Source organism: Astyanax mexicanus, chromosome 4 (assembly GCF_023375975.1).
Source record: "Astyanax mexicanus isolate ESR-SI-001 chromosome 4, AstMex3_surface, whole genome shotgun sequence".
Taxonomy (NCBI): domain Eukaryota; kingdom Metazoa; phylum Chordata; class Actinopteri; order Characiformes; family Acestrorhamphidae; genus Astyanax; species Astyanax mexicanus.
The window spans coordinates 29,052,330-29,067,500 of NC_064411.1; the positions used below are offsets into that span (position 1 = coordinate 29,052,330).

At 35.9% G+C, this 15,171-nt stretch overlaps 1 protein-coding gene across 5 annotated transcripts in view; it reads left to right on the forward strand.

Moving 5' to 3' along the window:
- Positions 1 to 15,171, forward strand: part of efr3a (EFR3 homolog A (S. cerevisiae)) — a 110,930-nt gene that overhangs the window by 95,297 nt on the left and 462 nt on the right. For 3 of the 5 annotated variants that reach the window (XM_022679258.2, XM_022679257.2, XM_022679254.2), the window contains 7 exons: positions 31 to 98; positions 2,138 to 2,265; positions 6,519 to 6,604; positions 6,705 to 6,753; positions 6,859 to 6,962; positions 9,603 to 9,652; positions 9,784 to 15,171. The exon at positions 9,784 to 15,171 is cut by the window's right edge and continues 462 nt beyond it. In XM_022679258.2, the coding sequence (XP_022534979.2) occupies positions 31 to 98; positions 2,138 to 2,265; positions 6,519 to 6,604; positions 6,705 to 6,753; positions 6,859 to 6,962; positions 9,603 to 9,652; positions 9,784 to 9,889 (591 nt within the window). In that variant the 3' untranslated portion in view covers positions 9,890 to 15,171. The remainder of the gene's footprint in view (positions 1 to 30; positions 99 to 2,137; positions 2,266 to 6,518; positions 6,605 to 6,704; positions 6,754 to 6,858; positions 6,963 to 9,602; positions 9,653 to 9,783) is intronic. The other 2 variants (XM_022679256.2, XM_022679255.2) reach the window with 2 other exon arrangements.

Genomic DNA, 15,171 nt, shown 5'->3' on the forward strand with positions numbered 1-15,171 from the left:
TTTTTCTTCCCATCTCCTGTTTGTTTGTAGGTCATTGAGTTGAGGAATATGGACGCTCCCTACCTGTTACCTGAACACGTGTTTCGAGAAAAGTGCGTGTGAGTATGCATATAATAGTGTGTAGGTCTGTTTGTGAAGATTTTGTGAAGTTTTTGTACTTTTGTCTCCAGCCCAGCATTTTAAATGCATATAGTATTACTTTATTATTATTTCTTTGCTCCCGACACACCTGTCCAAACTCACGATACACTTATTAACTCGAACTTAATTCAACTTGAGTGGAAGTGGGTGTGTCAGCAAAAGGTAAAAAATTACCTTACTGGTGTAAATCCCGATCATGCAGCTTGCCATCAGCTGCCGGAGCCCCAAAAGAGTACAATTGGCCTTGCTCTCTCTCTGGGTGGGTAGATGGCGCTCTTTCCCCTCATCACTCCAAAGGGTGATGTTGATCAGCACGAGGCGTCTGTGAGCTGATGTATCAGAATCCAGTCGCTGCGTTTTCCTCCGAGTGCGCTGTGATGCTACTCGGTAATGCTACAGCATCAGCAGTTTGAAAAGAGTCTGACTTCACATGTATCGGAGGAGGAATGTACTAGTCTTCACCTTCCTTGTGTTGTGGCATCACCATATACAGCTCTGGAAAAATTAAGAGAGCACTTCAGTTTCGAAATCAGTTTCTCTGATTTTGCTATTTATAGGTGTTTGTTTGAGTAAAATGAACATTGTTGTTTCATTCTAGAAACTACACATTGGGACAACATTTCTTCCAAATTCCAAATAAAATGTTGTCCTTTAGAGCATTTATTTGCAGAAAATGGGAAATGGCTGAAATAACAAAAAAGATGCTGAACTTTCAGACCTTAAATAATGCAAAGAAATCAAGTAAATATTCATAGAGTTTTAAGAGTTCAAAAATGTATATTTGGTGGCTTCTCCACCAGTCTTACACACTGCTTTTGGATAACTTTATGCCTTTACTCCTGGTGCAAAGATTCCAGCAGTTTATCTTGGTTTGATGGCTTGTGATCATCCATCTTCATCATCCAGCTGATTGGTTGGGACAATTAGGGCAAAAATGGGAGAAAATTAGAAAAAAATTGCTTTGCAGTCTGTTTGTGTTTTTTTTTGTGAAAGACCCTTATTTTATCCATTTAGGCATGGTAAAACTCATATAATAAGAAAACTTTTTTCTTTTTCTCACAATAATATTATCTAAACTAGCTTGTTGGGTCTCTGTTTAAAATACTGCCACTATTTAGAAGCTCTTTAGGGTGCATATTTTACATTAGATTCCTAGCTAAAGAATTCCTGCATCCCAAACCTCATACTTCTATACTTTGGCCCAGTCCCATTTCTCTTTTGTACCCCTTTACCCCTTATTTTTGAGTGTAACCCTTCCTCTTGGAACTGCTTCTGGTTAACTAGTTAACTTTAGGGCTTTAACGTATGTCTTTAGAAAGGGTTCTGGTGGTGCAGCAATTAATTATTATTGTCTATTTCTTAATTCCTCTGAGATAGGGACTTCTGCCATCTGCTGCACCATTTAAGGTGGAGCAGAAAGGTTAGATAGCTAGCTAGCTTTTTAGACAAACTACTAGCAATTTGTTCTTTATGCTTGTTATGATGAAGATAGCCATAAAACATTGAAGCATTGAAACTAACACGGATATGAACTATGATAATAAAGCTTGTGGTTATCAAAAATACTCAAATCATAATATATAATATCATAAGTATATAAAACTCTGAGTTTCCTCTTCTGAAGTCTCCATTGCTCCACCAGCTGCTCATGTTCAGTAAAACTGAGCCGGATTCTCTTTTAGAGGCTGTAAGTGTGACGTAAATACGTAAAGACGCTTGACTTGGCCAGAAGAAAAACTCCCGCGAAAAAGAAAAGCAACCTGACACCACAGTTTTTAGAATTAATATTTTAGGCTTAGCAGAGATGGTAGTTCCAGAACACTGGTACCATTAAACACAATATTTTATCCCTTTTTCTGCTTACAGTTTAGAAACTAAATAATTCGGACTGCCACTTTAAGTTTGCAAATGTTGTGTTTAAAATAACATTAAAGTAATTAATGGCCTATGCTTTCGTGTCTGTTTTGATTATTTTGTTTGTGTGTGTATATTTCAGCCTGCCTGAGTCTCTAGACTGTGAGGACAGAGCCATGTATTTTCAGACGGCTGATCTTGCCGACGCGCTCTCTGGACCTGGATACAACGCAGAGAGACTCGCCATACCATACGTGCCACAAGTTACAGGTATCCTGCACATCTTCATACTGATTTATCTCCATTTATCTCCGTTTAAATGTGAAACTAAATGTTGCTTTGTCTCTTATGCCAAACAATAGGACTATTGTTGTGATCACAGATACTGTATTCACACACGTTTTTTACAAATAATTAAAATGATTATATAATAAATAGAAAGCTTTAAATCACTAAAGTTAATATTAGTTAACAGTACTTAATTCAATATGCCTCTACTACTCATTCATTAACACTAGATAAGACATTATTAATCATTTAAAAACTTTTTTAACAAATGTTTCAGTTCATTATTAGTCATAAAATTATTTGTAATGCTTAATTATGTCTAGTTAATTTTGTCTAGTAATAATAATAATAATTAGTTAAGAAATAACTTTTTGATTAACAAATGTTTATAATGTCATAACTAATGTAATTTTTGACACTTGTTTCAAAGTGATACAGTATATTTGTCCCAGAAATGATTGCAGTAGACAATGGTATGGTCATTTTAAGATAATGTAATAAAAAAAAACATAATAAAGCAGTTACACCCTTGTAAAAAAAAAAAAGTGATAAAGCGATAAAGGTTTTGATTAGACATAATTTTTCTGTCATTTGAATTAGAATATTATTTTTTGTTTTCCAAATATAGTAAATAAATATAATCAAATTAAAATAAAAGCACTTAATTATGCTTTTAATGTTAATGTAGTAATGACAGGACTACTAAAATAAAAGATGATATTTTTGTGGTGTTTCAGAATATCCCAAGTCTGCTCTCTCTTTTTGTGTGTCCGTCTCTCTGTCTGTCTGTTGGGGTGTGTGTGGTGTGTATGTGTGTGTTTGTGTGCACATTCACCATAGTACTTTATACAGTAGGGAAGATTCTACACAGATGCAAACAGACATCCAGAGGTACCTGTAGTATCGTAGTGAGGAGAATGTGTGTTTGTGTGTGTGTGTGTGTGTGTGTGTAGTTTAAATGTACTTGTAGTCCATATATATATGTACAGTAGCTTTTACAGGTAGATCTTTAGGTACCTGAGTCCGCTGTTACCTAGTTACCCTGGTTTTAGCTATAATTCACCATGGTCTCAGTCAGTATCTGCTAAAGCCCTTTATTGCTGGTGTGAACAATGATTGTTAAACTTCAGTCCTGGAGAACCACAGCCATGCAGAGTGAGGAGAATAGACTGATCAGTGTGTCTAAATAAATTATTAAATTTATAAATAAAATTTGTTTTATTAGCAGCAGTAATTTCGTCGGGAATTAAATTTTTATTGCAAATAAATAATTATATTTTTAAGTGTTTTTTATAAGAAAGTACCATATTTTTCAGACTATATTCTCAAAATATCTTCAGTACGACTTATTATCCGGTGCTGCTTATATATGAATTTTACCAGTCAGGTTGTAAGAAGCAGTAAAACCACTCCGCTGAAGTACAGCTTTATAGGGGTAAGTTTTCAGTGACGGTTTCTCCAGCACTAAGGTTGGAGATTAGCATTATTAGCATTATCTCTTTTGCTGTTCATAGGCAAGTATATTGGACTGTAGTCTGCATGTTTACCGTGTTAAAACAAGCTACATTGGAACAAACCGCTAGCTAATAGCACTCTGAGTTACCAAAACACTCAGGGTTTCTCAGTTCAGCGCTATTGGGTGGCATTTACGCCCCGCTAGACGCTGTGGTTAGCGGCTTTTGCTAATTCTGCTGCACCCAGCCTTAGTGCATGATGTGACACTAGTAAGGAACAGGGGTGTCGCTATGTTTTGTTCTAATTCAGCAGGTCTCACCGCTCAGTAGCTAAGCTAAATAAAACAAAACTGTAATTCAAAAAAAAAAAAAATTTCTTTTAAAGTCAAATGAGTGCTGATTGTTAATCTACACAGATTTTCCTTCTGAAAACTATTTATTTGGGTGAGTAAAGAGCTTCTGTTTATTTACAGTAAGCTTAGATTTCCAGATTTCCTCTATGGCTGGGTGCAGCAGCATCGGCATTAGCAGCTAACCGCTAGTATTACACTGAGTGTTCCGGTAAGCCAGGGCGATATTAGCTAGTGGTTTGTCCTACGTAGCTTGTTTTAACACGGTACATGTGCAGACTACAGGCAGAAAATACTCACCTTTGAACAACGCAAGAGCTAGTGCTTAGCACAGTTAGCGGCTAATGCTAATACTGCACCAGCAGTGCTAGCCGGGGTTAACGGCAGGCTACAGGCCGAAAGAGTTAGCACTTAGCGAATAGCTTTACTGCTCCTTTAAACCTGACTGGTAAAATTCATACATAAGGAGCACGGGATTATAAGACACACCGATGATTTCTGAGAAAATTTGAGGATTTGCGCCTTATAGTTTTAAAAATACGGAAATTAATCATCAAAATAATCAGTCAAATATTTTATTACAAAAATATCCAAAAATCAATTAATGATTTATTTCAGGGGTGTTTAATGAGGCAGAATGCTAAACTTTGCAGTGTTGTGGTCCACCAGGACTGTAGTTTTACACCCTAAAATCAAATGTATGATGATTAAATTGTGATGTGTCTGGTGTTTGTGCTGTAATTATGATGCCCTCACTTTTGGATTGATGGCTTGGTGAGTTTATTAGTAATCACTGAATGTTTTCAGCATTTTATTTGGAAATGGACTTTGATGAATGGCCAATGACTTGTTGGCACCCTCATTTTTTCAGTTTGTTTTTATTTTTACAGTTGTTTTTATTTTTGTCATCATATTTGTTATTGTTTTGATATGATCTAGTTGTACTTTTTCCCATAAAAGTATTTTTAGTTTAAAAAAATATATAATTTTATTTTTAAGCTATTGCTGTTGTTGAGTTTATGAAGTCAACCGTGATAACCCTAAAAAATAAACTGTTAATGCACTGCTAAACACCTGTTGTGTAAAAGGGTTCCTCGATTTACTGAATTATACCGCCTGTGAGCATGCGTTTTTTTTTTTTTTTTTAATCATTGCTATGAAATTGTCTTAAATTTACTGTAAATTTTTCTGTAAATTTTAGGTATTACATTTTCAGACATGTGTTTAATGCCAGTGGGGAAGCACAGTGGCCCACCCTAAACATCTAATAAAGGGAGAGAACAAAGGTTAACAGAGAGCTAGCTAACTTTAGCGGTGAGCTAGCTTTCATAATAATTTTAGCGGCAAGTTAACTAACATACCAACTTTAGCAGAGAGCTAACTAACGCTACCAGGAAGTAGCTACCAGGAACTAAGCTAGCTAACATTAGTGGCGAGCTAGCTAACGTTACCAGGGAGAGAACTGAGGTTGACAGAGAGCTAGCTAATTTTAGCATCGAGCTAGCTAGCATGCTACTTTTAGCTAGCTACTATACCAGTAAGAAAACTTTAATAAAACTTTAACGGAGAACTAGCTAGCTAACATTGACGGCGAGCTAACTGAAAAAAATTGGTTTATGTATATTTTTATGTTATCAGTTACCACTTTTAAAGATATGGCCAAATTATATAATGATCAATTGACGCTGATAATTATTCATAGAGAAGATAATTTAATGTTGTTCATTATTATTATTATTATTATTATTATTATTAGTAGTAGTAGTAGTAGTAGTAGTAGGAAAAGTGTTATAAGTGGTATTATTAGTATAATAAACATCAATTTAATTGATAATTTTCTCTTTTTCTATATGTGATGAAGCTACATATGCAAATTACATGTTATGTTGGATCTGTTCTGCATTACAATGGAACCAAATAAAAAAAAAATACATGGGAATTTTTGTTTTACAATACAATAAATTATTTTCTACCTAAAAAAATATGACAACATTTTTGGGTCTTAAAAAGGTCTTAAAAAGCATTAAAATTTCCTCACTACTAAATATTCCACTGTCAACTGTCAGTGATAATATAACACAGTGGAAGAGACTGGGAACTACATCACTACACACCTTAAATGGTGTAGAAACAAAGACAATCAAACGAAAAAAAAAAAACATTTTTCATTTATTTGTGTATTTTTGGTTTTGTAAAAAAAAAATCTATTTTATTGTGTTCATCTTTTTGTTCGGATTTTAAAAATTGTGCAGCAACTGTGTGTGAGTTCTACACAATTTGGCCGTTTTATGGTCTTCACATCTCCTCATTTTTGATGTTCTCTCAGCCGAAATCGAAGAATTCTCCATTCATTCATTTTAGAAATTAAAGTGAATGATTTTTACATTTATTTTGAGTTTAACATGATTTCACTTTGACTTTTGACCCACAGATGAAGACCGGCTGACTCGCAGAAAGAGTTTTGTTGACACTATCTCACTTCAAGTGGACATCCTGTCCAACAGCTTACCTGATCAGGTACACTTCCGTTCACATACACATACAGAAACATATCGATCGTTATCTGTCAGCTTTAAATCTGTAAATGTCTAATTGTGTTTGTATGTTTGTGCTTTAGTCGACATTAGCAGAGGAAATTACCTTCGAGACTCTGAAGAAGGCCATTGGTACGTACTGTTCTAGTACTGAGGTTTTTCTACTTTATGTATGTGTGTGCTTGCATATATATATATATTTATTAAAAAAATTAACCTCGTAATTCATTCTCTCAGACACCACTGGTCTGGAAGAGCAGGAGCGAGAGAGGAGGCGGCAGGTAATGGAGAAGTTTCAGAAAGCTCCGTTTGAAGAGATCGCTGCCCACTGCGAGTCTAAGGTATGTGTCGATCTGGTGCGTTTTCGTTAATTCATTTTAGATGGGCAAACTACTTCTAATCACGATGTTGGAAACAAAATGTTCTAGATTTTGTGAAGCGCATGAATAATACATAGAAAACTGAAAGGAAATGGCAAAACACAAACAAGCTAGTTCGTGCTTAATTGCAATTGAAACAAAAAACGTAAAGATCCCTCCCTCAGACGAAGTCTGCTGGCAAATCCTGCTGTGTACTGTCAGAGTTTCACAACCCAAATGACCAAAATGGTGGATCTTCAATCAATTGATCTAGTGGGTGCGGCTCTTGGGGGGTTGCCAGGGTGGTTCTATGCAGGTTTACTTATTGTGACGTCACAGTAAGATTTGCATAATATGTCTCCTTTAAAAACAAAATGACTAATTCTCTGAACCATCTGTATTTAAGCAAAAAACTATTATCTAATAAAAGTTGTTACATATCTCTTAAGTTAAGTTTGATAAAGAGAACTTAGTTAAACAAATTAGACAAAAATATGAGACTTATTCATTTATTTGCTGTGGTAAATGATCCAATATTGCTAGTGGCAAAAGTATGTGAACCTTTGCAGCAGTAACTGTTCATCACTGTTCATTGAGGATTTTTTCAACCCATTTTAACCCATCTCCTGTACAGAACAGCTTTAACTCTGGGATGTTGGTGGGTTTCCGTACATTACAGGACAGCTCACTTCAGGTCCTTCCACATTATTTCTACTGGATTAAGGTCAGGACTTTGACTTGGCCCCATTTCAAAACATTAACTTCATTCTTCTTGAACCCTTCTTTGGCAGAAACAACTTGTCTGCTTTGGGTCGTTGTCTTGCTGCATGACCCACCTTCTCTTGAGATTCAGTTCATAGATACATGTGCAGATATTTTCCTTTAGAATTCTCTGATATATCTCAGAATTCATTCTTCTGTTAATGAAGACAAGCCATGCTGGTGCAGCAAAACAGGCCCAAACTCTGATACTACCACCACCATGTTTCACAGATTGGAAAAGGTTCTTATGCTAGAATGCAGTGCATTCCTTACTACAAACATAATGCTTTTTAATTAAAACAAAAGGTTTTATTTTGGTCTCATCTGTCCACAAAACATTTTTCCATAAGCCTTGTGGGATGTCCATGTGAATTTTTAGCAAACTGCAGATGAGCAGAAATGTTCTTTTTGGAGAATTGCAGCGGTTTTCTCTTAACAGCCCTGCCAGGCACACCATTGTTCTTTAGTGTTTTCATGATGGTGGACTTAACACCATGAACATTAGCATTAGCCAGTGATCTTTGTTGGTTGACGACTACTGGGGAGGATAAAAATGGTCATGAATTTCCTCTATTTGTACACAATCTGTCTGACTCTGACTTCAAACTCTTAAGAGATGGTTTTGTAACCTTTTCCAGCCCAGTGAGCATCACCAACTCTTTTTTTTTTTTCTCAGAAACCCCCTCGTCATCCCATTGATTGAAAACACTTCAATCTAATTTCACATTTAAGCTAACTGTTAACCGTTGAGGTGCACATACTTTTGCCACTCACAAATATGTAATATTAGATTATTTTCAAGTATAATATTTTTGTCTTATTTGTTTAACTGGGTTCTCTTCATCGACTTTTAGGACTTAATTGAAAATCTGATGATGTTTTAGCTAGAGCTGGGCGATTAATCGATTTTATCGATTTATTCAAGTTTACAGTTAAGGACGATGTGTTTTTATGAAAATCGATTTTTTTTTTCTGAGTTTTAATTTTCACCACCGACGCTCCCCTGAGTTTAGCCACGAGATAAACACATGCTCTTCAGTTACTGTCCTCCGCGCTGCAGCAGCTGCTGCCGTGAGCCCCGCCCCACAACACACACAGTGCAGTATCACATACTCAGCACACACACACACACCGCTCCACGAACACACTGTGCGTGCTGACTGACCCGGCCCCGTATTTACAGAGCAGAAATATAAATCTAAAAGTGTCTCATACTAACATTTTACAACACGGCAAAAAACTGATTTATGTAATTTACGTAAAAATGAAGTTATTTTGAGACGTGACTGCCTATTTAAAAAGCAACAGAAGTTGTTCATTTGTTGAAGTTTATTTGTATCATTTCTAACATATTTAGAGTGTTTTTTACTCACTTTTTTCTCTCACAATGTTAATCCTTTACAGCTTCAAAAACATATATTATGCAAATTAGGCGATGGCGTCATTTAGCGACTTCTAGTGACTTTTAGGAGATTTTAGTAGGGGAAAAAAATCAATTTAAATCAAAAATCTGATTTTTTTTTTTTTTTTTTTTTAAATCGAATATTTTTTTTTTTTGGGCCATATCACCCAGCTCTAGTTTTAGGGTATATTTATGCAGAAGTGTTGAAAATTCTAAAGGGTTCACAAAATTTAAAGGACCTCTGTTTGCGAGAATAAGAGTGTGAGGAAGTCTTGGTGGTAGTAGCGTGAGTGTAATGTTAGTGAGTGAAGTGCAGGGTACACAATGAGTTCAAACGGGGTAGAGATTCTAAAATAAATGTATAAATATGAACCCTGATACCTACTCCTGAGAGTCCTTTAGCGCATTTTAATGTTTGAAATGTAAACCTCTTTCTTTCTCTCTTTGTTTCTCTTCAGGCCAACATGCTGCACGACCGTTTGGCTCAGATCTTTGAGCTTACAATCCGGTAAGTTTCATTTTTTTTGTCTAATTGGGAATTTTCAGATTTTTCCTATTTCTACCTTTTCTAAAACAATGTAGCATTGTACACCATGTCATTTATGCTCATCATCCTTTTTTTTTTTTTTGGATCTCCAGCCCGCCCCCGAGTCCATCCGGCACGGTTACCGTCACGTCAGGCCACGCCCAGTACCAGTCTGTGCCCGTCTACGAGATGAAGTTTCCCGACCTCTGCGTCTACTGACCTGCCGACCCAGCGGCTCATCTTTAACTAATGATTTCAAGCATTTAAATTAATTTGATCTTCACCAGACACTCGCAGATACTCACCTTTAATGATTGACCTTTACATCACTTACACTTTTAATTCTTAAAAATATTTAGTCTTTAAGATCATTCTCTTAAAAACACTTAAAAACACGCTTAAAATCACACTTTATTGAGATGTTCTGAAGTTCCACCTACATTAAACTGGTTTTAAAGGACTTTAAAGGACTCATTTAGTCTTCTAGTGCTTCCCCATAATCCATCATTCATAATATTCATACTATGGACTTTAACCCCCAGTGGCTGCAGATATGAGCCCACGTGTATGTTCAACCACCTCTGTGCCGATTAAGAGGAAAGCAGAGACTGTACTAGACATGTTAGCGTAGGGATGGGCGATATGACTATTTTATCATATTGTGATGAATTGCATCATTTTATCTGAGCGTATCGTTGATATTAATAGTGCTTAAACAGCTGCGCTATTTTATTTTTTAATTTTTTCAAAACAGAGTGTAATTCTCTTGATTTTGGAAGAAACAGTAAATGAGCAGGTGTCCCAATACTTTTCGTCCATATATGCATGGGATAGCGTTCAATTAACAGTTTCTAAGAATCTAAATATCATGTTTTTTTTTTTTTTTTAGCAGCTTCAATAGAATTTGTTTCATACTGTACAATTGACAATCAGTGAACATCGGTCAAGCATAACATTATGACCATCTCCATTTCTTTTAATCTCCACTGAGCATACAGGAGCACTTACCGTATTTTTTGCACTATATGCTGCACTAATAAACGTCTATTTTCTGGTCTATTTTCATACACAAGGCGCACTTTGAGACACTATGAGGAACTTCTAATTCATCAGATCTCACCGCTGAGTGGTGGTGGGGGGGGGGTAGCTAACTAAGTGAAGTAAAGCTAAGCTAAATAAACAAAACTGTAATAAAAAAAGACTTTATTTTAAAGTCAAACGAGCACTGAAAATTTAACTATATGGATTTCTCTGCTAAAAACTGTTGATTTGTGTGAGTAAAGCACTTCTGTTTATTTACAGTAAGCTTAGATTCATGAATATCTCCAGCACTAAGGCTGGAGTATTAGCATTAGCGGCTAACGGTTAATGGGTAATGCTAATGCTGCTCCAGCAGTGCTAGCTGGGGTCAGGAGCAGGCTAGAGACCGATAATACTCACCTCTGAACGGCAAAAGAGCTAGTGCTGTTAGCGGGTAATACTAATGCTGCTCCAGGAGCAGGCTAGAGACCGATAATATTCTCCTCTGAACGGCAATAGAGCTAGTGCTAATGCTGCCCCAGCCTTAAGGTTGGAGAACTAAACTAAAACTTATGTATAACGCTGTACTTCAGCTGATTGGCTGCTGTAGAATTCATACACGGACTGATGATTTATGGGAAAATGAGAGGATAAGTGTGCCTTATAGTGCAAAAAATACGGTAGTTCTATTTAGTTTTATAATTACAGACTGTAGTCCTGTTGTCTAAAGTATATTTCTCTGCATACTTTCTTATTATTATCCTCATTTCACCACAGAGCAGCTATTATTATTATTTGGGTGGTGGGTCGTTTATTTTACAGCACTGCTGTGCCACTAATTGGCATGATGGTAGGGTGTATGTTATGTGTTAGTGTGGTAGGAGTGGATCAGATACAGTGCTCCAGCAGTGCTGCTGGAGTTTTTAAACACTGTGTCCACAGTTTATAGAATTGCAGAGTGCTCCTAAAAAAATAATAGATCATGTTTGTTGCAACAGGGAGGTGATCATAATGTTATTCTGCATTTTCTCTGCGATTAATATTGTTAATATCGTGAAATTGTCTTTAAATATGCAATATCGCAATATGATGTGTTTGCCATATCGCCCAGCTCTACTACTCTGTGGTGTCAGTCTGCTGTAAAAAACACAAGCAGTACATTTTAGCAGCTCTTCAGAAATTCACCAGCTCTACATCAGGTGTGTGTGTCTGTGTCTAAGTGTGTGTGTGTGTGAGTGTGTGAGTGTGTATATCTACCAGCTTTTTGCCTGTGTGCGTTTGTTTCACAGGCTGAGAGTCATTTGAAGCCTGCTGGCTCTTTGTGAATCATAGCCTCAATGGTTCTTGTGTTCGGCTTAAAAATAACGTTTACATGAGTCACAGCAACTCTGAATAGAACCTAATGTGAACCAAGAGACTTACTTTTTTCTGTATGACGTAGGCATACAGACACCTCTCTCTTTCTATCTATATCTATCTATCTCTATCTCTCCTTATTACTCTCCCTCTCTTATTCTTTGTGCTGGATCCACTTCTTCTGCACTTCTTAAGGCTATAAATAATGGAACATAGAAGCCCCGCCCTGATTCATTACGGCGAAGGTAAGAAAAGCGCACATGGAAACGTATAAAAAAAACTGGATATTTAGATCTTTTCCTGTCATTTCCGGAGCTTTCCGTTCTTGCAGATTATAACGTGTACTTAATAACGCGGGCAGATGTACAGAACCCATGCTAGGTTTAGCAGCTGGCCCCGCCCACACACACACACGTATCCTCCGTAAGATCAGGTCTCTTCTCTCGTACGTACGATGACTAACGGTCCTGAGCTAAATATTGCTATATTATTAAATATCTATATATAGTAAAAGCCAAGAGTTGCTTCATAGAGTAATAACTGTTGCAGCTTCTTCTAGCTACGCAAAAACTACGCAAAGTACAAAGTACGCAAAGTGGAATGTTAATTATAATATACGTTTATATCGTGACTGTTAAAAGCTTAAATACTGTGCTTTAAATGTACGACGTATGCCTTGGTTAGCTTTTTATATATACATATAGAATCTGTTTGATCCTGTATTAATTGGTATGTATTTTGGTATATGTGTTTTGCTGTATTCAACCTGATTGGCCTACAGTCCTCTTCATAATTATTGGCACATTAAGTGAAGATGAGTTTAAAAAGAGATATAAGAAAATGATCCTTTTGGTATCTTTTGGTGAATCAGCTTAATTTTACACTGAAAAAACTGAAAAATTTAAATCATATGTATTAAAATTGGCAAACGGAAGAATCCTGTGATTTAGTGTTTTACTGAGATATATGCCAAAAGTCATAGGACAAGAACCGATGGCCCATAGTGTCCCATGACTTTTGCCACGTCACATGGAAGCTAAACAACACACTGTGCTGACCCACTTGTGGGAGGATATGCATTCGTGCATATGTGTGTATCGTCCTGCCCCCAAAAAAATCCCTTGTCTGCTGTACACATGGACATTTCTAGCCAAATACTGCCGGCCACGATCATTACCACCCGCTGCTCAGTTTCTATAGTAAGTATTCCTGCTACACGTTGCCCAAACTAGCTGTTAGAGTGATGGTTTCTCTTCCAAATTAATAATACATTTAAACTATATTTTGTTCATGTGTCAAAATATATTTAATCAAATTAAATCTTGATGTATTTTTTACTTTTTACATTAAGCTAATTCACCAAAAAAGTTATTTTTGGCATCATTTTACTCTACTCACTCTCTTTTAAGCAGTAATTGCCAGTAACTGTGGACAGGACTGTGTGTACAGTATATGTAGTAGTATGTAGAAGACTGTCCACAGTAAGGTTTTGGAGATTGGCTTAGACCACAGTTGTGTCTGAAAGGGAATATCTTTTACAACATATACAGCTCTGGAAAAAAATGAAGAGACCTCTTCAGTTTCTGAATCAGTTTCTCTGATTTTGCTATTTATAGGTATATGTCTGAATAAAATGAGCATTGTTATTTTATTCTGTAAACTACGGACAACATTTCTCTCAAATTTCAACTAAAAATAGACATTTAGAGCATTTATTTGCAAAAAATGAGAAATGGCTGAAATAAAAAAAAGATGCAGAGCTTTCAGACCTCAAATAATGCAAAACAAGTTCATATTCATAAAGTTTTAAGAGTTCAGAAATCAATATTTGGTGGAATAACCCTGGTTTTTAATCACAGTTTTCATCTTGGCATCATGTTTTCCTCCACTAGTTTTACACACTGCTTTTGGATAACTTAATGCCTTTACTTCTGGTACAAAATTTCAAGCAGTTCAGCCTGGTTTGATGGCTTGTGATCATCCATCTTCCTCTTGATTATATTCCAGAGGTTTTCAAGTTGGTAAAATCAAAGAAACTCATTATTTTTATGTGGACTCTTATTTTTTCCAGAGCTGTATATATGTATATTAAGGCTGTGTCATCACATACAAATCATCCTAAATCGAGAATATTCAGGAGTTTTACTTTCTTTGTTTTGTGTCTGAGTCTGTAGATTCAGAAATGAGACATTTCTGCATATCGGTGAAGTTGGGAGAATTTGCGTAAAAGATCAAATGTTTAATCGTTAATATCTATAATGCATTTTTTTTCTGTAATTTAGAATTTGCTATCAGTTGTCAGTTGCACCACTGTTGATGTGGGGAGAATGAATTGCAAGATTTGGGAGAATTGATCAGGCTGGGCTATCTCTGGGAGATATCAATAAATGGTATATTTTTTTGTAACAAAGTCAAAGGGAAAATGGTGCAGTGATGAAATTGACCAATCCGTAGTCTGCCTGGTGATTTGTTCGTTTGAAGCTGCTATGTATTAAGAAATATTAGAGGTTTTAGGAAACATGGAGGTTTCCTACATTTATTAAATGTTATTTATAAATTAATTAATTCTTTAATTAATTAAAACCATCATTTTGCATACAAAATAACCACCCTGCATCTTTTAGTCCAGCGATGTGCTCCTTATTAAAATTCCAGTCAATGGTCTCTCACCAGGAGGTACACTACCCCATATTAAAGGATTTCTTAGTCTGTGAATGAGTGAAACCAGACCATGGCATCGGAAGTAAGTAAGCAGTGCTAAACACTGTGAGGCGGCCTGTCACGATTAATTATTATCAAATCATTGTCCAAATAAATGGATATCACCTCTATATTTTTTAATGACTAATATTCTCTATTGCGTTTCTTTGTTTAAGTAAGAATGAATATCACCAATATTATTGCAAGTATTCAAAAATATATATTGTAAACATTTGAGAGATTGCCAAAAAAAAAGAGTCTCCCAAACTATTAACTATGAATATAAAGCTCTGTCATCACTATTTAATATTTTTGTGTAATTATATGGTACAACGTTATTTGGATGGTCTATTATAGAAGCCCCATAGATGCTCAACTAACATTCAACTAAATAAAGTAAATATATTGAGAAAAGTCTGTGTTCC